This window comes from Osmerus eperlanus, chromosome 10 (assembly GCF_963692335.1).
Source record: "Osmerus eperlanus chromosome 10, fOsmEpe2.1, whole genome shotgun sequence".
NCBI lineage: Eukaryota > Metazoa > Chordata > Actinopteri > Osmeriformes > Osmeridae > Osmerus > Osmerus eperlanus.
The window spans coordinates 6527815-6555336 of NC_085027.1; the positions used below are offsets into that span (position 1 = coordinate 6527815).

The 27522-nt window shown below is 45.4% G+C and overlaps 4 protein-coding genes across 5 annotated transcripts; 2 read left to right on the forward strand and 2 right to left on the reverse strand.

Moving 5' to 3' along the window:
• Positions 1 to 1772: 1772 nt before the first annotated feature.
• Positions 1773 to 6901, forward strand: larp6a (La ribonucleoprotein 6, translational regulator a). The gene is made up of 3 exons (XM_062471391.1): positions 1773 to 2662; positions 4157 to 4355; positions 4899 to 6901. The coding sequence occupies exons 1-3, from the start codon at positions 1944 to 1946 to the stop codon at positions 5991 to 5993; spliced, it is 2013 nt and encodes a 670-aa protein (XP_062327375.1). The 5' UTR covers positions 1773 to 1943; the 3' UTR covers positions 5994 to 6901.
• A 1589-nt stretch (positions 6902 to 8490) lies between these two features.
• Positions 8491 to 11907, reverse strand: tm2d3 (TM2 domain containing 3). The gene is made up of 6 exons (XM_062470675.1): positions 11671 to 11907; positions 10993 to 11094; positions 10686 to 10846; positions 10262 to 10436; positions 10055 to 10130; positions 8491 to 9686 (listed from the first exon to the last, which is right to left on the reverse strand). Exons 1-6 carry the CDS (start codon positions 11774 to 11776, stop codon positions 9521 to 9523), a joined length of 786 nt encoding a protein of 261 aa, XP_062326659.1. The 5' UTR covers positions 11777 to 11907; the 3' UTR covers positions 8491 to 9520.
• A 47-nt stretch (positions 11908 to 11954) lies between these two features.
• tars3 (threonyl-tRNA synthetase 3) lies at positions 11955 to 19562 on the reverse strand. Its single transcript, XM_062470672.1, has 20 exons — positions 19486 to 19562; positions 18140 to 18490; positions 17742 to 17825; positions 17386 to 17573; positions 17125 to 17248; positions 16915 to 17039; positions 16661 to 16778; positions 16508 to 16572; positions 16330 to 16408; positions 16104 to 16250; positions 15382 to 15480; positions 14937 to 15103; positions 14540 to 14702; positions 14268 to 14405; positions 13952 to 14029; positions 13742 to 13842; positions 13338 to 13442; positions 13133 to 13205; positions 12936 to 13050; positions 11955 to 12725 (listed from the first exon to the last, which is right to left on the reverse strand). The coding sequence occupies exons 2-20, from the start codon at positions 18461 to 18463 to the stop codon at positions 12577 to 12579; spliced, it is 2442 nt and encodes an 813-aa protein (XP_062326656.1). The 5' UTR covers positions 18464 to 18490; positions 19486 to 19562; the 3' UTR covers positions 11955 to 12576.
• ulk3 (unc-51 like kinase 3) lies at positions 18709 to 27265 on the forward strand. Of its 2 annotated transcripts, none has more exons than XM_062470674.1 (17): positions 18709 to 18814; positions 19378 to 19516; positions 19620 to 19760; positions 19913 to 20033; positions 20253 to 20348; positions 20554 to 20697; positions 20815 to 20897; positions 21125 to 21280; positions 21370 to 21475; positions 21582 to 21622; positions 21829 to 21931; positions 22251 to 22315; positions 22560 to 22638; positions 23762 to 23802; positions 25020 to 25067; positions 25156 to 25219; positions 26102 to 27264. In XM_062470674.1, exons 2-17 carry the CDS (start codon positions 19418 to 19420, stop codon positions 26116 to 26118), a joined length of 1404 nt encoding a protein of 467 aa, XP_062326658.1. In that variant the 5' UTR covers positions 18709 to 18814; positions 19378 to 19417; the 3' UTR covers positions 26119 to 27264. The 2 variants fall into 2 exon arrangements, with proteins under 2 accessions (XP_062326658.1, XP_062326657.1); XM_062470673.1 differs by lacking the exon at positions 18709 to 18814 and adding an exon at positions 18849 to 19007 and having other exon boundaries at positions 26102 to 27265.
• The last annotated feature ends 257 nt before the right edge of the window (positions 27266 to 27522 follow it).

The window sequence follows — 27522 nt, forward strand, 5'->3', positions numbered from 1 at the left end:
AGTACTGGGTCATCAAGTCCAAAAAAATGATCTGCTCTGATGGCTCACAGGGACCTGTGATTTGGTGTGATTTAAGCAGCCATAAACAGTCTCTCAGATTGAATTGATGAGTGCTTGCGCAAAGAGTAGGCTACTCTCACTCACTCATCAAAGGGGCTTCCCACACACTGCTCATCGAAAGGATCCTCTATTCATGCGGCTGACACATATTTGCGGGACATGGCGTGATGATCAATAACTTGTTTGACAAGTACATAATAGAATAATTCTATGTGAATTCCAGCGTTAATCCAAATCCAGTTTTACTCCTGTTTCCATTATATTATGTAATACAAATGAATTTCCTTCATGCACAAAAGAAATGCAGTAATGATCAATGGAATACCACCTTCAGTCTGTCCAAAACAATGTTGGCTCTATGGTTTTATTATAAACTAGCATTCAAGTCTGTTTTTATTAGCACTCCACTCAACGGTGGATTAAAGTATGGTATTTCTCACATTGGTCATAAAAAAGTCCAGATAAGACACTGGGATCAATGTAATTTGTCTGTTGTAATGTATTATGCATGGGGACTTGGCCAGTCAGAACTCTCCTGGGCACAGTGGGCCTATAAATATCATGTCTGACTCAGAATGAGAGAGTGGCATGGAGCAAAGAGGTAAACTGCAGCTCTCATCAGTTAATCAAAGAATATAAGTTACGGCTTCTTGTGTCCAAAAAAATATTGTGTTTGCAAAAATGAACCAGTGTCTACGATGTCAGCATTATGAACATGCAGCAGCTTATTATTGTAAAACTGTGCATGTAGTTTTCCAAGAAAAACAAGAACTATCAGACCAAAGACATAAATCCACACAATATGGATGTGAAATGTGGATCTTCATTACCTTGGAACAACTTACCTTTACAATTATGAGGGGTGGAAGTAACACAGATGTATTGCTAAAAAGGGTGGTGGAGGTGACGATGCAGAAAAAAACACACCAACAATAGAAACACTGATTACAGAAATATTTCAACCATTGAAGAAAAATGAAAGTTTTTTATGACAAAATTAAATACAACTTTGACCACATGTACAGTCTGAATCAGTCCTAATGTGAGCCAAGAAAAATGTTGGCACTGAAATGTTTCATGTTGTACAGTGTGGTTAGTGCAAGTACAAAGTGGACACACATTGTAAATTCACATTGTAAAATGTGAGGACAGTTCAATGTAAAGAAATACATCTACTCCTGGATAACTTTGCTTAAGCAGCAACACCTGGTCAGGCCTAACTTAAGTTTGCATGTCTATGTAGCTTTGTGGCCTTCAACTGATTGATGAAGTCAGAGGCTTGCTCAGGGAGGTAAATGGTGTGTACACATCAACAGGGGTGAGGCCAGCCTGTGGTGCAGTGACTCAGTGATCAGTCCCCCAGCTGTGTTACACTTGCCAACAAACAGGGAGGAGCACCATGCAGCCATCTCAGAATTGGCAACAGACAGTGTTGTGAGTTGCAGCCAGGGCTGAGAAGGATATGATTAGGCAACACCTATTAGGGGTGTGGAGATTTGCAGATTAATTTACTGTAAGCTATTTTTGTCCTACTGTACTTGCAAGAGAAATGATTCCCCCCCCCTATCAGACGCATAACATATAAACATCGACAAATAGTCTAGATAAGCTTTTAATGACGCGTCATGTCACCCGTTAATTTAATTTCGTCCTTCTCTCACAGCAAATCCTTGGACAGCCGCTGCAGTCTCATCGCTAAAAGCCTATTATCCAATTTGCGGTTTTAAAATATGGGTCGGCCTCGGTGATTGGTGCACTGCAATTTCCCAATTGTAAAACAGCACGTGAATTCACACTTTTATTTCCTCTATATAGACACGTGCGATTTGTCAGCCATTCCAACTAGTTAAAGGCTAGTAACAAAAAGAAAGACAAGAAAAAACATGCATGCTTTAGTGAATGTATTTCTTCGCTGTCTATCTTTCCTCTTTCCTCCCCCCTGGCTTCAGCTTGGGTTTTGCTGTTGGGTTGGGGATGAGTGCGGAGAGATGCCATGGCCCAATCCCAGAGCTCGTTTCAAAAGCAGAAAGCCTCTTACATATCAGGAAGTAACAACACAAGACGGCTCCATCCCCTCGGTCTCCCCAGCTCCTGATTGCGTCTCGCTAGCTGCTGCAAGCCCCACGACACCTCAGGGTTCTCCGTGGGGTAGAATTTGGGAGCTTTGGCAAGCTGTGGAGCGCATCATCGGGGCTCCCTTGACCATCCACCATCGCTGGTGCCAAAAGCGTCGAGGTTTATGTACGGAATATTCTGTCGCTTTTAATTCGAGCACCAAGAATCAAACATTCCAGGAAAGCTCTACAGTAGCTGGGGAAGCGAACGGTTCGGACGGAAACGCGTTCTCTACGGGTAAAATGAGTGCGACCATGGAGTTTCCGAACCCGATTGAATCTATATCAGATTCGTCGGGCGGTCAAGAGGTGGATGAGGTGATCACGGTGGATCAACACCTGCAGGAAATGGGGACTCAAGTCACAATAACAGTGGCTATTCAAGCAGCTGAGGACGAGGAACCAGAGGAGGAGGTGTCCTCCAACAATTTAGATTTCCTTGGTGGCAGCTGTAGTGAAGACGAAATTGGAAGACACGATAAATCCAGGTAACGTTTTTGCTCGCTGTATAATGGCATGTCAAGTGTACTTTCAAGCTTGTTGTAAAACTGGAGACGGACCCATCCAATGTGGTTTGGTAATGTTGCACAGTGGGGGAACAACATTCCACTAGTCATTCAGTTGTCATTCTGCAATTTGACTGTATAACCACCTGTTTGACGGGCGTTGTAGCCTAATCCTTGTGACGTAAAAGCCAAAGAAAGACCTGACCGATAAAGGATGGCACCTCCAGACAGTGCTCTTGGCTAATTCCCCTGCGTCATGCAACAACGTGTCCTGGCTCGTAGCCTGAAAGACCAACGATTTAATGTATTTATTTGGTCAGTTTATAGACCAAATGTCTATTCTTAACAAATCACCCAGCCAACTGTAGCAGTTTAAGTAGTATAGGAGCTAGTTGAAACTGTAGTGTTCGCCATCAGAGCAATATTTTTATTGAAGGCACGTGCTGGGCTCGAGAAATTGAAACAATGTGACAACATTTGTAGTTGTCAGGGCGGTTCCAATTTGGAACATTAGCAGTTTTACTAAAAATCTAACCCTAAAACCCTTGAAACAATACGAGCGACCTGTTGGACAGTTCTGGAAAGCACAGCCTAGCCTGTCAGATTGGTCTATATTTATATATATATTTAGTCATTTAGCAGACGCTCTTATCCAGAGCAGTACAGTAAGTACAGGGACATTCCCCCGAGGCAAGTAGGGTGAAGTGCCTTGCCCAAGGACACAACGTCAGTTGGCATGACCGGGAATCGAACTGGCAACCTTCGGATTACTAGTCCGACTCCCTCACCGCTCAGCCACTTGACTCCCCGGTCTAGATGAGGCGTGTGAGTAGGCATATGAGGCATATGTTTAGTGGTTATTCTAAGGATTTCCCCTGTCCCTTCAGCTTATTTTTTCCCTAGATGCATCTTGACTGTATATGGGGGTAGTAACGCATGTTGTGATCGTTATTGAGGGTGTGGGAGGCTGAAGGAGGGTGGATGAGTCATCCACATAATTTCATTCAGACCTCTTAGTCTACTCGCTGGCATACCTGTGCTTTTATGTATCTTGCCTTCTATCAATAAAAAAAGATTAAAACCATGTTCTGTCAGGCTATTATTCTCTTTACCATTTGATTTGAAGTGGGTTTGGTAATCAGCCATGTCCTGCGTGGGAGGCAGAACATGTGAAGATCAGTGACTCTGCACTCTTCAGATTAGGAGGTCTCAGCAGCTCTGCCAGTGTTGGTGGGACATGTTGAGGTTCTGGGCACCGAGGCAGTGTGACGATGGCCATGCTGTGGTTGCTCTACCTGTCATCTGCTCTCTGTAGAGAGAATCTACATTTTGTAGGAGGGGGAAGCTCTGGTTTATTTCCCTCTACCATGTTGCTATGGCTGAGGATGCTTCCACTATGCTGTCCAAAAAAGTCCTGTTATGCTTCTCAATTTTCTTTTGTGTACATGAAGCTGGCATGTTCTTGTCTCCTTACAGTGGTGCTGGCACAAGTGGCGGGGAGTTAGAGGAGGAGAGCTGGCAGCCACCAGACCCAGAGCTTACCCAGAAACTGGTGGCACAGATTGAGTACTACTTGTCTGACGAAAACCTGGAGCATGACGCCTTCCTGCTCAAGCATGTCCGACGTAACAAGCTAGGTTTTGTCAGCGTCAAGTTGCTCACCTCTTTCAAGAAGGTAAAATTCCCTCTTCTGAATTTCCTTTTAATTTCATCCTTTGCTCTGGGGAGAGGGGGCCTTATGGGGCCTAGTATTGGATGAACGGCTGTTCCAAGTGTCAACATGGCAAGCCGTTGGAGGATGTAGTGCAATTCTCACATAGAAAAGCAACAGCTGGTGTGACTGAGACTCATGCATACCCATTGATTTGGTTGGTTTTCTTTTCCATTTACTCTGCCAATGAACTGTTTCTATCTACCTTCCTTTCTAGTTTTCTGTTCACAGCTGCAGTCAGAATATTTTTAATGTTTCAATCTCAGATGAAGGAAGTAGCTACAACAAAATAAATGGTTTACTAGATAAAAGTGCTTTGATGTTGCTACCAGTTAATGGATCTTTCTGGGTTTGAATTTCATGTTAGAGCTCACTATTTTCAGAACATGTGTTTGCTCGGTTTCAGAATCAGGAAGTTGGGGCTAGGAGGAAGTCTCATCGTACAGGATGCTGTGAGTAACACTGATTACTCTGCTAATTTGTTTTAACACAGTCATCTTCCCTCAGGTTAAGCACTTGACAAGAGACTGGAGAACAACTGCTTATGCACTGAGGCACTCCACCCTGCTCGAGCTGAACGATGAGGGTCGTAAAGTGCGGCGCAGATTGTCTGTGCCTGTATTTGCCAGTGAGTCTTTGCCGAGTCGCATGCTGCTGCTCAGCGAGCTACAGAGTTGGCCAGAGCTGGCTGTGCTGGAAGGCGGGGCCGGAGACTGCAGCGAGGGAGGAGCCACCCAACAGGAACAACTGATGAAGCTATTGCTGAAGGCGTTTGGAGTGTACGGTGCCATCGCCTCCGTGAGGGTTCTGAAGCCTGGCAAAGATCTGCCGGCTGACCTGAAGAAGCTGAGTGGGCGCTACATGCAGCTGGGCACGGAGGAGTGTGCCATTGTGGAGTTTGAGGAAGTGGAGGCAGCAGTGAAAGCCAATGAAGTGGTAGGCAGTGAGGAGGGGGTGGGCTCTCTGGGTCTGAAGGTGGTTTTGATTGGCACTAAGCCGCCTAAGAAGAAGGTGCCCAAAGACCGGCAGCGCGAGGAGGGCGGAATGCGTAAGAGCCGCTCGCTCAACAGCCGAGTACGAGAGCTGCAGTACCACGGAGATGACTCGGCCTGTAGCTCGTCAGAAACTGAGAGCAACCCCACGTCCCCAAGACTGGCACGCAAGTCTCGCTCCTACAACAAGCTGAGCCCCACTAGCGGCATCATCGGCACCTTCCAAAACAATCACCTGAGCCCGGCCGTGTCCCCGCGAACCAGCCCCTGGTCCAGTCCTCGTGCCAGCCCCTGTTCTCAACGCAAATCCCACAAGTCTCCACTGGCCAGTGAAGGCAGACTGAGTCCCGAGCCTGGGCGGCGTTGGGCAGACTACTCCTCAGACAGCAGCTTGACTCCCTCGGGTAGTCCCTGGGTACAGAGGCGCAGGCAGGTGGCCTCCCAGGAGAGCAGCCCTGTGGGGAGCCCCATGTTGGGCCGCAAGATCCAGAATGCAGATGGGCTGCCGCCAGGCGTCATGAGGTTACCGCGGGGGCCAGACGGAACGCGTGGCTTCCACTGTGTCGCGACTGGTGAAAGAGGCAAGACTGCTGCTACCCAAACTGGATGAAGAAAGGTCCCTCACTCCCCTACGCCACGCTGCATTATCACAGCAGTATGGAGATGAGATTTGACCCAGTATTTGGCCACCACATGCTTCACGAACCAACATATGAATGACTGACTTTCTTCTTTTGTTTTTTTGTAATTGATGTCTTTGTAATTTTCTAAATTTTGTTAGGTTTCATGGACATCTAGTTTGACCATTTGAAGGTTCATTTTGAGTTAATATGTGAATTAATATTCCTTTAAGTGGAAATACGTCAGGTATTGTACTCATCTCCATCTGCTATCTAGAGACATTTTACGTTGGAAGGGTAGATGTGGATTTGAGTAGATGTGGACTTGAGTATCATTTAATTTTATTGGAAAGTGTCTTCTGTCTTGGAAGTGTGTGTGTGTAAAAAAATCATCACATTGTCTCTGAATGGTGTAAATGTGTAAATGGTGTGATCAGTGAAATGGGCACATGGAGTTGATATTAAGATATCCCCATATGCCTTATGCTATATTGTCTGTTGTGATTATGTTACATGCTCTTGAAACTGTGGCCATAATCTCCCCTGCCATAATGTTGAAACAATCATCATACATGGAAAAGGATTTCATTTTTGAATTTTTGCCTTTGTTTTAAATTATTTCCATTCCTTCTCTATGCCTTGGCAGTACATTAACCTAAGCTTCCAAAGTGAATGGGGATTCTCTCCCAACTCCTGCAAAAGATGATCTCCAGTTTGGTGGGTCACTCTTCCTTGGCTGGTATCTGTTCCTATCAGTGTAGTGCGCTGGTAGCTGGGTCTGAGGGGTGCACTGATCAGGTAGGAGTGTGTTGATGCTTGACACCTCCTGGCTTCTTTACATTTGAGCTGGACCATGTACAGTGCATTTCTTATTGTACAAATAAATCACTAAAATTGCTTTTGGTATGATTTAGTGTCAAGTGTTTAGACAACTGTATGATTTATAATTGGTGCTGTTTCACCACGGTGAGTGGCCTGTTGGAGCCAGACAGACATCATTCCACTATGCAATACTGTTCTCACGTTTGAGATTTACTATACAGATTGGAGTCTCATAAGGAGAATTTAGAGATGTTCTGTGTCGGCTCTGTGAAACCGGGTTTGGCAGACGAGTAGGATGTGATCATAGACACGTTATTCGGGTCAATTACATTTCAGGATGTAATTGGTGCAACTGTGCAAGATCGTTCTCAGATGTTACTAAGCAACCGTGCAGATTTGCTCTTTTTACAGCCTAGTGACAAGACCCACCAAAATATTACATTTAATCTCTATAATGGTATAGGCTTAAAACTTTTAATGAGTGAGCATTTTGTCAGCGACTGCGGTTTCCAAGAATTCTATGAATGAAGTAATTGTACTTGTGTAATACAAGAATGAATGGTCTTTTGTCCCTTCACTCCCTATTTGCAATTTAAATAATTAGGGGCTCCATTTACTTAAGTGGAGGCTGTACTCTAATTCACCTGTTGCAGTTTTCAAAAGCTTGAACAGGCTAATACCCAATTCTGTAACATGACATATTAGTAATAGTTGGACACAACTTTTCCAAAGGTGAGTATAGTTATTCACTGATCCGCATATAGGCTGCAGTAGTAAGATTGACAATTACATATGTGGTAAGTTATGGTAAGGTAAGAGTTTGTGAAAAATCCCCACAACCCAAACAATCTGTTTGAAGACCAGTGTAGCTATAGCACCTTTAACCCTTGTTATCTTCGGGTCATTCTGACCCATCAGTCATTGTGACCCACCGTCGTATTGCGACAACTTTACCGCATACAAAAACAAAGTGAAGCATTTTCATTTAACCGTTGGGCTGTCTCAGACCCCCCACATTGTGAAGGTTAAAAGAAAATTATTTTTATTTGTTTTTGTATTGGGTAAAATTGGGTAAACACAACCATGGTTCGTTATGAACCTTTGGGTCATGTGACCCGAAGGCAGCACAAGGTTAACAGGTGTGGAAGCAGTGTAGTGGAGAATACCTTGATGGTGCATTGGTGTACAATAGATCTGATGACCACCACTGTCACACGTTCAAAGTAGAGATGGAAAAATGTAGAGGGTCTGATGACTCCTCCCGTACATTTGCCAAACTGCTGAGTCTGGAGGAGGTATAACGTGTGGGTGGTGTGGGATCAGGGGATGTGTTATGGATTCAGTGCCAATGAATCTACTACACATCATGGAGACTAGTCAATCCTTAGAACTTACACACAGTATTTGTAAAGAGTAAATGATATGGAGATTTTGAATTGACAAAGTGTCTTCTATAAATGTATGGAATTGTATAGTCCCTAAGATCTAGCACTGCATAGTCCCAGGATAAGTGTGAAAAGGAGCAGGCACCTGTGAAAATGATCGTCAGCTCAGAATGTAGGGGTGTATTCTAGGTCACTCAGAGTAAATTGTATTCAATTTGATATTGAAGACAGCAAACTGTGCACTGTTGTTGTACAACAAAATAAATTAAAAGGCAGCAAATATTTTAGGACATTAAGTTATATTTACAACCTTTTTAAAAACATTTAAAACAATATACAGTATTCAAGCAAAAAGAACAAATGTCAGTAACATTGACATTTTCAGAAGAACTGGAAAACGTTTGTTCTCAACATTCTCAGCAGCTATGTCATACAACATACCACCAGGGATACGCTATGCATGGAACAAAAACATGGCTGCAACATCAACAAGCCTTGTTGCATGAACAGGTTTAGGAACATTACAACATGTGCACAGCACACCATGTCTGGGCATGCAGATAGTGTCATCTATACTGTGTAATCCTGAGATCCAACAGATTACTGATAATATATAGCAAAAAACATTTGTAGTCATAAATCCAGATACAATGTGCAATCAACTTTTTCAATACAAATGTTCTTTCCAGGTGAGCACCCGTTCTTACAAGAGGGCATGGTGAAGAACCGTAAAATGATATACGTCCGTCCATCTTCCATCTTGGATAATTGGAAGAACACTGGATGTTAATCTGCACAGCACTTAACTATAATTGGAAAATTCTCTCCACTGGGACCAAACATCTTCTCCAGATGTGTGTCTTTCCAGAATTGTCTGGTAGCCATCGTTACACCTTAACCACCTATGCTTTAATATGCAATGAGGAAGCTGGTGCCACAGGGGCCCGAACTCACATCTTGCCTGTGCAGACCACTTGTCACCAAAATCCAACCTCCACTTCACATTTTAACCTCTCACTGTCTTTAACCAACATAAGCCATCACCAAAGAACTTAACCTCCAGTTAGTGTACAGTACAGAACATTGGAGGATGAGTGGGCTGGAATATGACACGTGCAACTTGTGACGTATTTGACGAGGCATACGCCGCAGAGTTTCTAGCAGATGGGACAGGAGGGCTGTGGGAGATTGGGCAGGCAGACGTGCTAATGGGGTGGCATCTTGGACGGTTAAAGAGTCAGGCGGTCTCAACCGGAGAGGGCACTGTGTAATCATCCTGTCTTGCCTCTGCAACTCTGAGGCCCCGTGGCTCATATGTAGAGGGAGCCGTCTGCCGGTCCCACGTAGCCCACCCCTATCAGCAGCACGTCGATCAAGGTCCAGATTCCCAGGCCCCCGAAGCTGAAGAGCTTTCCCAGGCCTTCTCTCCACTGGCCCAGATAGAAGCGGTCGGCACCAAACCCACCTAGCGTGATGCTGCAGAGGGAGACAGAGCTTTCGTCTTTTGTGCATGTCATTTTAATAAAGACGTTAGGATTACTGTTGATATGTAACTGTTGAGGAAAGGGATGTGAAGGAGTCAGGTGGCTGAGCGGTGAGGGAATCGGGCTAGTAATCCGAAGGTTGCCAGTTCGATTCCCGGTCATGCCAACTGACGTTGTGTCCTTGGGCAAGGCACTTCACCCTACTTGCCTCGGGGGGAATATCCCTGTACTTACTGTAAGTAGCTCTGGATAAGAGCGTCTGCTAAATGACTAAATGTAAATGTAACTTAAATCATACACTTTAATGAGTTTGGAGCCTGCTCCAACAATGAGTTGGCTCAATCACATTAGGACAGTTACCTGAGAGCCAGCGCTGTAGACCACTTGTATCCTCCAGTCCAGTTGCAGTATAAACGTTTCTGGAAATTCCTTTTACCTGTGCACATAGAAATGACCAATTAGCAAACCACACATTTTCAAGCTGCTATGTATTCATTTAGTCAATTTTGAGACCAAAAATCTATTTAGCAAGAAATACCAGCCCATGTGTATAAGAATTGACTATACCTATGCAATGCATGTGGTCTACAACGTTGCAGGTGGCATTGTAGCGCTTGCGTGGACAGGAGACTGTCATACAACTGGTGGAGGTGTTACATCTGTACTGTGAAGCATCCAGCTGCCAGCAGAACTGACACGTGACAGAGAGGCTAAAATTGGTTTGCTGCTGACCAGTCTCCCCCTATAGATAAAAAAAATACACGTTAAGACAATTTATTACACACTTTCTCTGTCATGGTTTGATGTTTGTTTGTATTGTCACCACAGCAGACACTTGTAATCACAGAGACCACATTGTCTCACTGGTATTCTTCATTTCACAGAGTGGGGTTCAGAAGTAAAGCTCTCTCTTGGAAGTCGCTTTGGATAAAAGCGTCTGCTAAATGAATACATGTAAATGTAAATAAGTTGTGCCACAAAGCAAACTCACTATGCAGTGGACACCTCTCTTGGGCTTGCAATTGAAAGAAGCAGGTTTGCCATAACTGCAGTTGGGGTGATAGCTACAGCTAATACAGTCAGCTGGCAGTTTGCTGCATAGACCTCCACTGGGGCACTTAGGAGCATAACTGTCCATGTCTGTGGGGGAGGCTAAAGAAAAAATATAGATCAATGAGGCACAACATTAATATACATGTAAACACTGATGGAGGTTCCCCTACAAACCCAGCATAGACATCTCCAATCATATACCAACAAACAAGCACAACATTGTGAAACCAAGGGCACTCTCTCACCAGAGGCTGCAGCAGGGACAACAGGGCTGGTGGTGACAGGGCTGTAATGGGACTCACGACTGTAGGGGGGGTCTTCACCCAAATGTGGAGAGCTCATATACCCTAAAAACACAGATTTGCTGACATAAGCAAGGCTAATATTTAAGCATAGCTTGCTAAAAAGCAGCTATTCCGTTTACCTGACATCAACACAAGTATGTTACAAAGGGACGCTGTTATGGTTTATTTTGTAAGCTTACGTTAGCTAAGGTAAGATAGATGGCTGACTGGTTGGATTTTGATTGTTCTGCTTGGTGCGACAATGTATTCACTTAATATAGAGCCAACTAGCGTAGCTAATATAGCTAACTATTTATAATCTTGAACTGTAGCTACCAGTGTGAGTAAGATGGGACAAACAAACAAGCTGGCAAAGGCGTTGCTTGCAAATACACTGCTAGGTAGTACGCCACCATTTCAATCTTACTAACCTCTGATGTCTGTGTATTGACAGTTGGGAATAACTTGCTAACTACGTCGTTACGTTAGCATGTTGGCTGCTAGACTGCTTACAAGCCACTGCACTGGAAGAGCTAGCTTAGGGCTAACACTAGCTGGCTTACGGGAGCATCCTAGGCTAGCTAATCAGAATGAAAGACAACGTTCCCAAAGATTCGTATGTGGTGTAGCATATCTTACCATTTACATGTTGTACAAAGACATCCGTGAACAAAAGTATGAAGATTCCGTGGGCTTTCAAGCATCGTCCCTTTTCTCCTCTGAAAATCTGAACGCTCGTAGTCATTTTGCCTGATGCTGGCTGACTAGCTATCAAACCATCAGTAACTTCCGCTTAATTTAAAACGCATTTATGCCCCACCCACAAAATACAGGTTACAGACCGCGAGTAGTTTGTCCCTGATTGAACGTCATTTATACAGGCTTTGATACAGGCTTAAACATGAAACATTACACGAAGCAAGTCAGTTTCATTGACCTGTAATTTCACCAGTTTTAAACAAACAATACAATGCAAGTTATGCTGCATGGTCAGATGTGTCAATGGAATCGGTTTGATTAATTTAAGTTACTTTCTTGGTCAGAGGTTGCATTCGTTTTTTCTTGAAAATTGAAATAATCCCAGAATAACTGTATGAACGTTTACACTTGACATTTACATAAAAATGCAGATTGTCAAAACATCCTCATAAATTAGTCGCATTTAGAACATTACACTTTTATTTTTCAGATTCTTGTTGTAAACCAGACCTTAAAAGAAAATGTCCTTCTGACACAGTCCATTTAACTTCATTAAGAATTTTCTCATAGCAACATAATTTTCCTTCCACCTAAATATTTTTCAAGTAATGTAATTCCGTAAAACCAATAAGATACCTAAATCTTGAACCAATAAGAGATCTGAACCCTGAAGACGAATCTCATATCAGTATATTACCTTTACTTCAATAAATCAGATGAGCCTTCCGCACACCATCCCATTTTAGACTGTACCATAAATACATTACATTTCCCACACTAGACTATGTTTGAGCAAAACAATAAGATAGTTGTATCAGATATCTTCCTATGTCCATGGAGTCATCTTCAGAACTCCTCCTCAGCGTTTCGGCAGCGTGTCTGTTTGAGCAGAGTGAGGCGGGCCAGGACTTCTTTGACAGCAAGTTCTCCATGGACTTTGTTGTCTCTCGTACGCACGTTCACACTGTGAGTCATCTTCTCCTTCTCACCGACCACTGCCAAGGCACCAAGCACAGCAGTTCAGCCAAATCACACCACACACAGCTACCCTCACACATTTCCTTCTTGTACAACAATCCCAGTGCTGAAATGCTGATGATGAACCACAGTGGGTTTAGCAACTGGAAACATTTAGCATCTGCTATTCAATCTAGCCCTCTCAAATAAATAACAATGATAATCCAGCTACATTAATTTTCTCTTACCGAGAATGAAGTTGTACTGGGCCAACTGGGCATTGCGGATCTTTTTATTAAGAAGGCAGCTGGAATCAAGGTCAGCGTCAGCCATGAAGCCAGCTTCCACAAACTGCTTGCACACCTGAGGGAAAGGAATATAAAGGATTGTGATCCAATCATCGCGAACCACAGTATGAAGACAGAAAGGTTTGAGGTAGGCTTACCTCCTTGACGTATTCTTCACAGGAGGGGTTGACAGGCACAAACATCACCTGGCGTGGAGAAAGCCACAAGGGCCTGATGGAGAGAGACGTCTCAATGTAAACAAAGATCAAACGACATCACACGGGATGCCTCTGCTAGGTGGGGTTTTTGCTCACACTCACAAACCTGCACATATTCACTGGTTTTAACTGAACACAAACGTACCATTTCCCAGCATAGTTCTCAGTGAGGATGGCAATCATCCTCTCCACTGATCCAAGGATGGCTCGATGGATGATAACAGGCCTATCCTTGTCATCCCCATCCTTCCTACAGGTTACAAAATAAACAGAGTTATGAAAACAGGTAGATCAGTTAAGAAATATTGGCACACTACATCACCAACTTCACTATATTAATCAACAGTGCCAGTTGAGGTTCAAAACAATCCCTAATCAGCGCAATTGTCTAACACAGCTTAGTAGCTCTCCCTACTACTCAGCATTAGGAGTAGGACTCAGTGTTGGTGTACAGATAAGAAATCTTATTCAACATGGATTACAGAGTAATCTTAGCTCCTATACAGGAAACAGACTCAGCACTGTCACTAGTTTTATTGGGTGACTCACCCCACAAAGGTCAGGTTGAAGCGGATGGGAAGCTGGAAGTCCAGCTGAATGGTTGCACATTGATGATAGCGCCCAATAGCATCTTTGATCTTAATGTCAATCTGAAATGAGGAGGAAAAAAGCAGTGCTGGACAGAGTTCAAGAGCTTTATTTCATTGAAGGGTGTTGATGGAGAGGGGGGAAGAGGGAAAGAAAGCTAATCACACAAACCTTAGGTCCGTAAAAAGCCCCGTCTCCTGGGTTCAGTTTCCATGGCTCCCCAAATTCGTTCAGGCTGTTCTCCAATTGCTTGCAATCACAGGGATATGTTATCATGCAATTTCTACCTTCTGTTGAGGCAGTTATTTTTGATGAGTTAAATTGGTCTCCTTTATGTAGGATTTTCTATTTTATCTTCCAAATAACGGATACGAAAATTATCAAATCCCATTATGTGTTGTCATTGTCAAAATGTTTTACCATAACTAATTAAAAAGGCTTCTACATCCCTACGTGGGGAACTGTCCAACAAAACTGCATTAGTTACCTTCTCAGCCTCATTCCACACAGCAATGTCCCCGAGATATTTCTCAGGGCGTGTGGAGAGGAACAGTTGGAAGGAGAAGCCGAAGACGTTGTACACGCAGCGCAGGAAGTCCAGACAGCCCTTGATCTCACACTCTATCTACACAAGGGAAAGTTTCAGGGGGTCGTACAGGCACGGTGGCATATACATACAGGTATAGCATAACATCACCCCTATAACCCAAACACCCGCGTTCAAAAGTAAGCACTGTTCCTTTAAATGTCCCCAGTCACCTGTTCCATGGTGCAGAAGATGTGAGCGTCGTCCTGCTGGAAGCGCCTCACCCTGGTAAGGCCTGTGAGGGCTCCTGAGAGCTCGTTCCTGTGGAGCACCCCAAAGTCAGCCAACCTGAGGGGCAGCTCCCTCCAGGAGCGTGGCCTGTGGGAGAACATCAGGCTGGAGGAGCAGCACAGAGAGACCAAGGGGGAAGAAGGACACAGGAAAAAAAATAAAGAGGGATTAACAATCAAATCTGATTACACAAAAGCCTCATGAGTGTAATTCCTTGTCGTGAAGTATATAACAGTAAACCACAGCTTCCTTGTCAGGATTCCCTCTAATAAGATGTAACACAACGTGATTTCCCAGCAACAACAAAAAAGGAAGGACACCAAGATGTCTTGCCCATACCAGTGTCCTGGGCAGTTCATGGGTTTGAGTGCAAAGATGTCCTGTTCCACGGGGAAGGAGAACATATTCTCGCTGTAGTGCTGCCAGTGGCCAGACGTCTCCCACAGCTTGCTGTTGTAGATGTTGGGGGTTGCCACTTCCTGGAAGCCACGTCTGCAGTACTCCTCCTATGCAGCACAGGCGCCGCACACCAGGAGGCAAGAGAATTCTTATGTCGGTGCTTAAAGTTTGTTGAAATGCACAGTGAGAATCAGAGGTTTGTTTCAGAACAGTGATAAGACATTGTTGAGCTACTTCAAATAGTATGTATCTGCCAACAAGGTCTACACACATGTAGTTCATCAGAGTATGGAGGGAGTTGGATGGTCTTCCATGAACAGTATGATATCAGAGTATCACGTGAGTGTTGAGTGGACAGATGCTTAGAAGGCATGACGTGTTTTACCCTTATGAACTCCGTCAGGGTGCTGTAGACATGGGCTCCACGGGGGAGGAAGAAACAACTTCCAGGACTCAGATCGTGGAAGAAGAACAGCTCCTGTTCCTGCACAGCACATACAAACACGCGGCTTTAATGACTTCACAGATATTCAGCCACTTCTGTTGCTAATGGTGAGACAGATCTTGCACTTCGCAGGGAGCGATATACTCAGGGCCTGCCAGGAAGTCTGTTCTGATGAATGACAGGCACCCACGGATAGAGACCGCCTCGGCGAAAGGGCAAGGGCTTTTAATGGACGGGACTGGGAGCTCGCCACATAACGCCACCTTTCAACATGACGTGCCATTTTGTCACCACTCTCCCTCCGAGTTGAAAACAATGAAAAGGAAAGTGCTTCTTTCCAGGTTTAATTTAGAGCTGGATATGTTCTAACCAGTACTGACTGGGGGGCCTGCCGTCTGTCTCCTACTGAGAAAATAGATGGAGTCAGCCTGGGGACCAGCTGGAGCGCCAGCACGACTCACTGCTGCCTAACGCAGATCTGTAGAAACACAGCGCCCCCAACTGGGTGGACCCAGCAACACTGCTGGACATGTAGAACTCGGCTCTAAATGGCAGCAGGATTGTATTGCGTTTACAGGACTTTTGATATCACTCACAGGTCGACACTTCCAGACCAGAGCGAACCTTTTCTCCATTGCTCAACGAGAGACAGGGGGACGCACCTTGCCAATCTTGCGGTGGTCTCGGTTCTTGGCCTCCTCCTGAAAGCGCTCCCACTCCTTTAGCATCTTAGTGTCAGGGAAGGAGATGCCGTAGATACGCTGCAGAGACTCCATGTCCGCACGACCTTCCCAGTAGGTGGAAGAGTTCTGAGGACAAATGAAAAGCGTGTGAGATCTCCGATGGGCGTCAGAAGGCCATGGGGTATCCCTGTGGTTCTTCACGCACCTTGTAGATCTTCATGGCCTTGATCTTCCCAGTGTGCCTGACATGGGGCCCTCGACACAGGTCAATCAGAGGGCCGCATCTGAAGGAGTGCGTCATGTTTTACATTACAATTACATTGGCCCATTTAATTCACTCACATTTTCTCTTGTCCAAACTAATGTTCTGCTGTCCTGCTTACCTGTATACAGTTGTAGTTGGGGTAGTAACTTTCTCATTGAGAATGCGACACTTGAATTTGTTGTACTACGAGAAACATTTTAAGAGCAGGAATACAATGTTAGTAGATGCTCATGTGAATTACAAGAGAAATGTGTGGAGTGACAGGGCTCACCTTGAACATCTTCAGCAGTGTCTCCTTGCTGATCTCTAGTCTCTCAAAAGGCTGCTTCTCCTTCACCACAGCCTTGCACAGTGTCTCCAAATCCCCAAACTCAGTACTGGACACTCCCCTGAAAGAAAAACCAAACAAACACCAATCACCATAGGCAGCACACCAGCACAGTCACTGGGCCACTTAAAAACACCCCCTTCTTATGTTTAAGAAAGCCTGACAGCAGTCAGTAACAAGCATGGATAAGTGCTCACCGTTGGCCTTCAAGGAACATGTCATAGTAGAATCCATTCTCTATGGGTGGTCCATAACAAAGACAGCCTCCATAGTAGTTCTCCATGGCCTCCCCAAGAATATGAGCACTGGAATGCCAGTACACCTGAAACAAGCATCTCATTAAAACCTCAAAGAGCAGAGCCAGATTAATACAGGGGGGTATGGTGGCCCGGAGGGCTCAGACTCACAGCTTGAGCGTCGTCGTTATCAAAGCGCAGGATCTCCAGTGAGCAGTCCTTCTCCAAGGGCCTGTCCAGGTCCCACAGGACCCCGTTTGCTCGCGAGATCACAGCATTGTCAGCGAGGCCCTGACTGGGGGAGGAACCAGTGACATGACAACCTCATACTCTTAGTCAGAAAATGACCAAATTTCTCAGAACAGCCTTGTCTGATGCCTCATTAGATATATCACCTTTCATGTCTTTGAAAACAAAAAAATCAGGGCCTACCTGATGCCACACGCCAATTGATAGGGTGTAGTGATCCAGGAATGGGCCTTGACATTCTGCCCATCCGGCAGCTGGACAGTGATAGGCTGGCTGTCTGCAACTCTCCTTGCCAGCAAGGAATCACTCTCCTTCTTCAGCTCCTCATAGAGTTGCATGCGCTCAGAAATGAACCCAGGCAAAGACTTTGGCTGGAAAGACAGACACCAGAGATATAAATAATAGCTCTGTGTGGGCTGTTGTAGCACAACTGTGAAGATAAGCTTGGCATTGAGAATGTCATCAATTGGAGGGTAATGTTCTAGCAAGCAAGCCGTCATAGCAGGCAAGAAGGCTGTATAAATGATAATTAGGCCTACCTCTTTCACTCCACCACCTCCGTGGCCATTATCTTGCTTCTCCTTTTTCTTTTTTTTCTCCACTGGCTTGGCCTGCGCCGGTTCCTACGTGGAGTAGTAACACAAGCAATGTGACACATCACAGAAAGTCTTCAACAAAAGGAACAGATAGAACTGAAATAAGCACAAGCGGAATACATTGGGTGATGAACACGATCTATTTCTAGATACTGACACTGAAACTCAGCCGGGGGTCAATACTCTGCCTGGCTTGCACCCACCCACCCCCAACAACTGTCACACTCAGGGCTAGCTTCCCATGGCTAAATATTAGCTCTAGCTGCTAAATAAATTCAGCTATTATAATACCCAGTTAACAAGCACACAACATAGATGACCAAACAGGCAAACTGTATGACCTTATGTTCAGCACGGTTCTTTGGTGGTTGTTTATTGTCTGGTTTCTTTTCGTGGCTTTTGACAATGTCCCTCTTGCCCTGCTGGGCTTCCAGCTCGAGCTCATTCTCAAGACCCCGGCGAAGGTGTACGAGCCGGTATTTTAGTTTCTCATTTTCGCTCCGCAAGTCTTCAAGCTCTGAAGAACTGGCGAGAGTGCCGCCGCCGTTTAAACCGTCACGAAGGCCACTAATCTCCCGAGTGAGGATCTTAATTTGTTCTTCCTGGGAAGCCAAACGTGCTTTCATGTTTTCCGCCATCTTTAAATTACTATTCCAATTCATCATACATGTCCGGCTCCGATTCAGCGCCCCCTGTGTAAATAAAGAGATTATCTCCACAAAGTAACGGTGGGGTGAATTTATCAACAGTCAGTATATATATATATATATATATGTGTGCCTTGAAAAAAACAATTTCTTACCATTTCTTTATTATTTTTAAGTGTAAAAGTACCATCAATACATGAGATGTCGAGACCTGAGAGCAGTTAGGAACATGCCATACTTGGTCTAATAGCTAGAGGGCAGCACAGCCTTTGGCCACCACTGCAGAAATGGGTCAGCTGATCATTGACAGCATGCTCACATTGGATGTAAACATTCAGTTTCGACTGTGTTTCTAATAGATAAATGAAGGTAACCACATTTCAAATCTGTGCATAATTCCGGTATTCATTATGCATCAATGTTGTCAAACTGTAAATGTATATAGCGTTAGGCAGAATTTTCTTAGACAACAGGTTATGTTGCATGCAACGTACAGTATAGCTAGCTAGTAATCGGCTATTAGCTGGACGCTAGTCGTTTCTGGGAACTGGAGGAGTTGACGGTAGGTTTGCATGCAGGCATTGCTATAGCGAGCTAGATATCTGATTTACTTCTAGAAAGTCTGATTATGTAGATGTTTGTGACAACACTGCACTGAATAAGAGAGTAACAAACTCGTAGTGGGGGGTGGGGCGTCAGGTGGCTGAGCGGTGAGGGAAGCGGGCTAGTAATCTGAAGGTTGCCAGTTCGATTCCCGGCCGTGCAAAATTACGTTGTGTCCTTGGGCAAGGCACTTCACACTACTTGCCTCGGGGAGAATGTATCTGTACATGCACACTGCTAGTCGCTCTGGATAAGAGCGTCTGCTAAATGACTAAATGTAAATGTAACGTAAATGTAGTGACTTAGCTGTGGCAAACGTCCTGTTACAGAACGTCCCGTACACAGTGACTTTTGCATGCAGCTGTCAGAATGGCCTCGAGTTTCGCCCCACCGAAGCTGGTCGACTTCATTCTCACAGAAAGACTGGGGAGTGGTACCTATGCGACAGTCTACAAAGCCTACAGCAAGGTCGGTCACTCTCGGCCCTCAGCCAACTCCATCATGTCACAATATTCAGCCATTACAGTTATGTTAATTTCAGGAAGTGAGCTGTGTGTGTGTTTGCTTGCAGGGGGACAGTCGAGAAGTAGTGGCTGTGAAGGTAGTTAGTAAAAAGAGTCTGAACAAGGCATCAATGGAAAACCTGCTGACAGAGATTGAGATCCTGAAGACTGTCCGCCACCCACACATAGTGCAGTTAAAGGACTTCCAGGTAGACCACTGGTCAAAACTGTTTTTGGAAAATAAACTGATCTACACTTCCAAAACCATTGCCGAAAAACACTTATAAGCTGAACTTGCCCGCCCTCCTCCCCACTTGCCCCATTCTCTCCTTCCTGTCACTTCCCTTCTTCCTCTGGACAGTGGGACAGTGAGAACATCTATCTGATCTTGGAGTGGTGCTCAGGAGGGGATCTGTCCCGCTTCATCCGAAGTCGGCGTCTGTTACCCGAGAGGGTGGCTCGCCGTTTCCTGCAGCAGATAGGTGAGGTCCACCACCCAGGCCGGACTCATGCGGGCCTGTATTCTATCTTCATAGCTCTGTTTCACCTATTTACTGCAGTGTTAGACAGAATGCGGGTGTAAGTGGTTGACTTGACTAAGATTTCCAAGGAGATGTGACACAATTGAGGCCATTTGAGGATGGTCTCCGTAGACAATAATCAGTTGTATCTATCTACCCTCGTTTGAAAAACAAACACAGCCTGCGCCCTCCAGTTCCTCCATGAGCGAAACATCTCCCATCTGGACTTGAAACCCCAGAACATTCTGCTCTGTGGTTCGGTCCTCAAATTAGCAGGTACGCTGAAGCCAGTTCACACTGTATCTGAGACGTTCATTGTTCATTATCCAAATAATACTGCACTGTAATGTTATATGCCTGGTATGTGTCAGTTATTGCTGTTTATAGTATTATTGTTCACTGCCTAAAATGGTTGACTACACAGCTTACGTATTTGCCCATAACCATTATAATGTACATAGCCTCTCATGCGTGTTTGTAGATTTTGGCTTTGCCCAGTACATGTCTCCCTGGGATGAGCAGAGTGTGCTTAGGGGCTCTCCTCTCTACATGGCACCAGAGATGGTGTGTCGACAGCAGTATGACTCCAGAGTGGACCTCTGGTCTGTGGGGGTCATCCTATACGGTAAGGTCTGCTTCCCCAAACTAATACCATACTTTGAATGCATGATTAAACAATGCAATAAAATACATTAAGCAATACCTAAAACCTTGTTTGTCTGAGATGTGTTTCTTTTTGTAGAGGCTCTGTTTGGTCGTGCTCCTTTTGCCTCCAAGTCCTACACTGAATTAGAGGAGAAGATACGCAGTAACAAGCCCGTTGAGGTGAGGTACAGCCCTACGGAACAAAGACTGATGGATAGGAGGCCTGGGGGGTCGTGTTACAATGGAAGATAATAATTTCAGAATGACTGTGCCGTTTCTCTTCAAAATATTGCATACCACTGAGTGGCGCCCTTGCCCAATACATTTGTTAGTTCTTCCCTGTCAAAATGAAGGGCACACCTGACTGAAGTTGGTTGCCGGAGTGGATTATATTGTGTGTGTTTCAGCTCCCTGCTGGTGGCAGAGTGTCCAGAGACTGCCGAGATTTGCTACAGCGGCTACTGGAGAGAGATCCAGATGCCCGTCTCACCTTCTCACAGTTCTTTTCTCACCCATTTGTGGACTTGGAGCACATGCCCAGTGCAGATAGTTTGGGGAAAGCGGTGAGAGAGAGAAACTGTTACTCCAGGGTCGGGAGGATTGTATCTAAATCAGGATGTTATTTCCCAGAATTCCCTGTGTCCTTTTGCAGAAAGCGCTGGTCCTCCAGGCTGTCCAGAAAGACCAAGCAGGGGAGAGGTCTGCGGCCCTGTCTCTCTACTGCAGCTCTCTGGAGCACTTTGTCCCAGCCATTCACTGTAAGAACACCACCAGCCCCTCTCACTGCCAAACATCTCAGCCCACCATTTCAACTGTTCCCTCCCTACACTTCAACCCAAAACACATCCTTTTTTTCCCTCACAGACGAGACAGACCGACTGCGCAAAGACGCCCTGAGGCAAAAGGTAGGCCGAGAACACGACGACTATTCACATTTGGAGAACGTCTCTACTGTTCGTTCCCCCCCCCCCCCCCCGTTTTTTCTTTCACATGCTAACTCCAAAGGAAATGATTTCAGCTCTATGAATTCCATATGGTGTGGATGAACAGCACATGGTGAGGCTGCTGTAATTGGATTAGAGAGGGTGAATGTAAGAGCTGTGCTCCGCAGGTCAGTCAGTATGTATCCAGAGCCGAGGAGCTGAAAGCCCTGGTGGCCACAGACAACAGACTGAGCTTTGAGAAGGCCAAGAACACCAGGGACATCCTCAGAGGTACAGGAACACTCACCTCTGCACCCACTAGAAATATATATATGCAAATATACTGTATGTATATATATATATATATTATATGTATTTTTGTTGCATTACCTTCCAACACAAGCTGTGGAAAAAGCACCCATGTTTGTCAAGGCCTAGAGTGTTTGTGAAGTTTGTATAGATATCATTGGTGTAATAACGCAGTTCCACCCGACCTTGTGAGTGGGCCATCTCTGCACCTATCCAGCTCTCCCCCATCTGAGTTAATGGTTTGGAGGAAGGTTGTGCGGGACATAGGGACTTACCCCTCCTAACTCTTTCTTTTCCACAGAGATGTCTCGAGACCAACCCCGTCTGCTGGCTGCCCTGGAGCTAGCCTCTGCTGCCATAGCTAAGGTGAGCTGAGGTACCTGGGTGATGTAAGCTAGCCTTTGCCGCCATATCTAATGTAAGCTGGTGTACCTGGGTAATGTAGGCTAGCCTCTGCCGCCATAGCTAACGTAAACGTGGGTACCTGGGTATTGTAGGCTTGCTTCTACTGCCATAGCCTCTACTGCCCAGAAAAACTAAGAGCGGGATGTGTTTCTAGCAGTGTCTGTGGTGGTCTACAAGCATAGTCACAGATGTCTCTTTACCTCAGGAGGAGAGGGGACTGGATGACCAGGACACTCTGGATTTGTACCAGCAAAGTCTAGGAGAACTGCTGCTAGCTCTAGCAGGTAAGCCTATGTCTATACATTACTGTTGTCACATACTGTTTGGCAAAGACAACAGTGACAGTCAAGTCACAGAACGCAAGAGCATTCATTATATCTCATGCAGCTCTGGTACAGACTTGTATAAATACAGATCTGCTTGCCAAGGGGGGAAACGAACAAGCAAGTGCCAGCATTCAGGGACCATGAAATCAGAGGTGTGTGTTTGTGTGTGTGCCCGCACACACATGGATGTGTGTGTGTGTGTGTGTGGAGAGACTCTGACTCTGGCATGGTATACATTAGCTGTGGTTCCACATGACCTCATCTGGTAGAGGGTCCTAATAGAGGAGGTGGTGGGGGAGGGATTAGAGAAGGTGGGCAGACATGAGGGAGAGGAGGTTGAAGGTTAAGATGAGAATGGATTGGAAGGGTAAAAAGTAGAAAGAGTTATTGGAGAAAGGTGTGGACAGGGATAAAATGAGGAGGAGGAAGGGGGATAAGGGGAGGAGGAGTCTAGAGGGGAGCCAGATGTGTGTGTGTGTGAGAGAGAGGGAGAGAGAGCAGGGGATGCGCCCGGTGCCAGGGCCCTGTGTGTGGTACTGAGCACCAGCATCTGGTTCCCATTCAGACACACACTGTTCATTTCTCAGTGTTATTACACTCTGGAAACAAATAAAAACCATTATCTCTCTAATAGAGGGACTGCTCCGAGCATCTCCCCTTGGATCAGCAGGCTCAGGATCCTGGCACGGCAGTGAGCAGCACAGAGGATTATGGGAAGGGTTGGGAAGTGGAGGGGGGTGTAACTTTGCCCTTTTGTCTGGCAGTGGCCTCTTGTTGCTCATGTTCCCAGCATGCTTTGCTGGGAGGGAGGGAGGGAGATTCTTTCGTTCTCTTTTCTCTCCCCCTCTTCCCTCACATTCTCTCTCTCTTTCTCTCTGTTTTTCTCTCCTGAGGCTGACTAATTGAGAAAGACTGTCCCACTTCAGTGTTCTCCCCCTGAACTCCCTACAGCCAATCAAAAGCAAAGCTGCAGCTGTAAATTATCTCTCCTGTGCAAACACCATGATTGGAGAAAAAAAGTAATCAATCTCTCTCTCTTTCTCTATATTCTCTCTCTTCCCCCCCCCCCCCCCCCCCCCAGCCGAGGCACAGGGACGAAGGAGAGATCTGCTCCACAGTGAGGTGAGGAAATGCCGGGAGGGGGTAAACGGGGCGGTACGGGTAGGGGATGCTGGGGAGGAGTTGTGGTTCAGTGCTCACTGCAAGAGCGTACATATATCACCTTCCACTGGGCCTGAACCCCCCACCCTCCCTATGTTTGACCCAGAACAGGCTTGGCTACTGTATATCTCAGACACAACAGCCAGGAGCCAGCCGTCACATGTGGACCTTCAGCTGAGTAGGCGCTAATAACATAATACATCACTGAGACTGCAGCTGCAAGCACACACACTATGTCATCCTCCCATTAAACTGGAATACTGCTTTAAATCATCAGGTAGCGATGTTATAGCTATAATACTGTACTGAATCATACTCTGTGATACTCTGTAAAACTCTGTAAACTGATAGCAAGATCTACTCAGAAGTCTTATATAATCATTCTGATTTACCACTGGAAAACATACTCATTGTCTTAAGCTCTAGTACTGTAGTCCTTTCTTGTTTTGGTCATCTGTTTTGGCAGTAACTCGGCCAACACAACACAACAATGTTTAAACAACAAACCCGAGAGAGACAAAGAGAGAGAGAAAAACGGAGAGAGAGAGATTTCAGCAAGCCCTGAGGGCATAGACCTCCCTATTTGAAGTTTTATGGGCGCTTGGCTTAAGTAAATTCAGATGCGGCTGTAATAATCTAACGCTGTGCTGGGGAGGCCTGGCCAATCGAAAGCATGTGTGTGGGTAAAAACCCACGAGAGGCGAGCGGCACAGCTAGCTAGGACTGGCCTCCGTGTGTGTGTGTGTGTGTGTCTGTGTGTGTGTGTGTGTGTTCAGAAATTTGACGTTGAGCTCCGTTCAGCCTCTCTCCTCTCAGGGCCCTAATTCCCGGTTCAATAGCATAGCCTCATAGAATGTGAGAGCCTCAGCCTTGATCTAACTGGTGGGTTAATACTGTGCTATTATGACTGTAATCCATGGCGGGGGTAATTGGGTTGTATTACAGCCTTGGTTCTGTGGTTAATGGAGTATTAAAGGTTGGAGTCGAGGTTGATGCTGCGTTGCCATTATTAGTTTACCACAGCAATTTTTTGTCTTTTAAAGAGAGGGAGGTTATGGGGACCTATCAACCTCGCTCTAACCTCCTCTTCATCATCATCCCTTTATCATCCCTGTGGTTCTGAAGGAGAAGGACAGGAGACCATGTGGTCGACACACTAAACGTGTCTCTCTTTTCAGATTAAAAGCCTCATGTCCAGAGCTGAATACCTCAAAGAGCAAATGAAGGTAGGGCTAGTTCGGTTAGTGTTGCCTGAATTCTGTGTTCTGAATTCAAGCGTGTTGGTTTGATCTGCTGTTTGTATCTGTCTTGCAGATGCAGGAGACCCAGAAAGATGTATCACTGGACCGGGAGCCCCTTTCAGAGGCTGTGAGAAGTTGTAAGTATAGTACATGTGTGTATGTGTGTGTGTGTCCTATACACCCCCCCCCCCCCCCCACCTTCCCTCCCCTGGTGTGTATGGCCAGTAGCCATACACACCAGTAGATACAGTATATACGAGGGGTTAAGTGTGAAATGGCCGTCTGAAGCCATAATGACATTTCCCTCTAGCGTAGTTTTTTTTTCCCACTAGTAAAATGTGAGCTCCTCTCTTACCAAGCTGTGGAGCCCTTGGGAACGCCTGGCTCTCTGGTTTCATGTCTCTGTAGCTCTGGGCAGATCTGACCTTTGCCCTCTAGTAAAACCCACCTTGTGAAAGTGAGTCTTGGTTTTAGCCAAGAGCAAGCTCCATCCCCCTAACTCACATATCTCACTTTGTAAGAGCTTGGCTGAGATGGTAGATAGTTGATATCTAAAGCCAGACAATATCCTGTTTTTAGTTAGACATTCCAGAGGAATTATACGTGCAAGGCGCGTTATATGAATGTTCTGGAAAGTTCTGTTTTCCTGAAGGTACAGCACTCCTGTTATTGGAGCTCACCCAGACAGGGCGGCAGGCAGACGTGTCTCACTGGCATTTCTCCACTTGCAGCTGGAGGGTCACAGCAACGTCCAAGACTGTCTGCTGACCTTACACTAACAAAGATGTCATGTCTGACTGAGGACTATTACAATCTCTCTCTCAGACTCTCTCAGACTTACCATCATTCACACACATTGACGTAAAACAACATACACTTAGACACACACACAGGTATAGTAGCCCCCACACACACACACAAAACTAACCCTGGGTTAGTTCAGGGTTCAACCAAGCCTATATGATAATATACAGTAACATGCCAGTCTGTTTCTGCTCTTCTTCCCTCCTCTTCCTCAGCATGTTGCGTTCAGTGAGCTGGCCTCCGTAACCATGGGCACCAGAGGGGTCATCCAGCACGGAAGGCAGACCCCTGCAGGCCAGGGCCAAGTAATTACAGAGATTCCGCATTAATTTCAAACCTGCAAACAAAACGTTTTCTTTGAGGAAGGAAGTCATCCAGCCAACTTCTTATCAGTCCAGTTACCTCACCCCCCCCCCTTCATCACAATGTACTGTAGTGTCCCCTCAAAGCCCTCCTGCCAACCCATTCATATTGATAGCAGGGCAGCCTGTATGATAATGCTGAACTGTTATGTAAAGCTGGGACAGTGTCATGGTGTAATGTTTGTGAGGGTGAGAGTATGAGGGCTGACTGACATTTGGAAGCTAGACCCCAGAACAAAGGGACAGCTAGTCAGATTCATCACATCAGATGTGTTTAGCAGATGACTGTCTGACTTGACACTCTAAAAGCATGGCCTTTGTTGTGATCTAGTTTCCTCTCATCTCTCTCTCTCTCAAACACACTCTCAAACTCATGCTTGATCTGTATTTCTTGTGTGACACATACAGTACTTCCATGCTCTCTCTCACACACACACACACACACACCCCGAGTCGCTTTGCTGTGGCCTGACCACAGCCTCACCACGCTCACTCCACTGATGGGGCAGTCCCTACCACTATGAGGAGAAACTGGAGAGGTGTGGCTTCTGCCTTATTTACACAAGCCCTGCATTTACTTTGGTTTGGCACGGTTCAGGATCCAAGCATACAGTAGCATACAGTCAAGACGGGCCTTTAGCAAACTCGTTTACAGCTTTTGTGAATATTGACATTTTTTGCGGTAGCTGAATAATAACTTATGTTGCGGGTCTCTCGGATGTTTTATCAAGATGTATCGTGCATGAATCTGCTGCTGTATAAGGGACATTTCTGTATTAAACAAATAAGTGGTCGTATCCAACAGCAACCAGGAAATACCTGACTAAGGAGGGAGAGGGAGAAGAAAACATGTCCAAATTGAGGGCTCACATATGTGAATTTGTTGAACTGTTTTATATGGATATGAGGTTTTATAAACAAATTTATTAAATTGATGATCTGAAGGAAGAAATGTGATAAAAATTCTACAAATCATTTCTCCATTGCCTGCTGTTTTTTCTTAGAGTGCTTGTATCTGCATTATCTCAATTTCATCACCAGTGAGAAGCAGCCACTATCACTTTAATGAAGCAATATGAATCTCTGCACTCCATCTTGGTGGCCTCATATGACAATCTGTAAAGAACTGTAACAGCTGGCCCCTCACCATAAGCCCAGAGAAAGATCTGAGGACATTCCATACTTATAACAGAGAGAGGGGGGAGGGCTTTTAGGAGTGTCAGAAAAGATGGGAGGGATGGAAAGAAGATTACAGTTACATATTTTAACCCCAG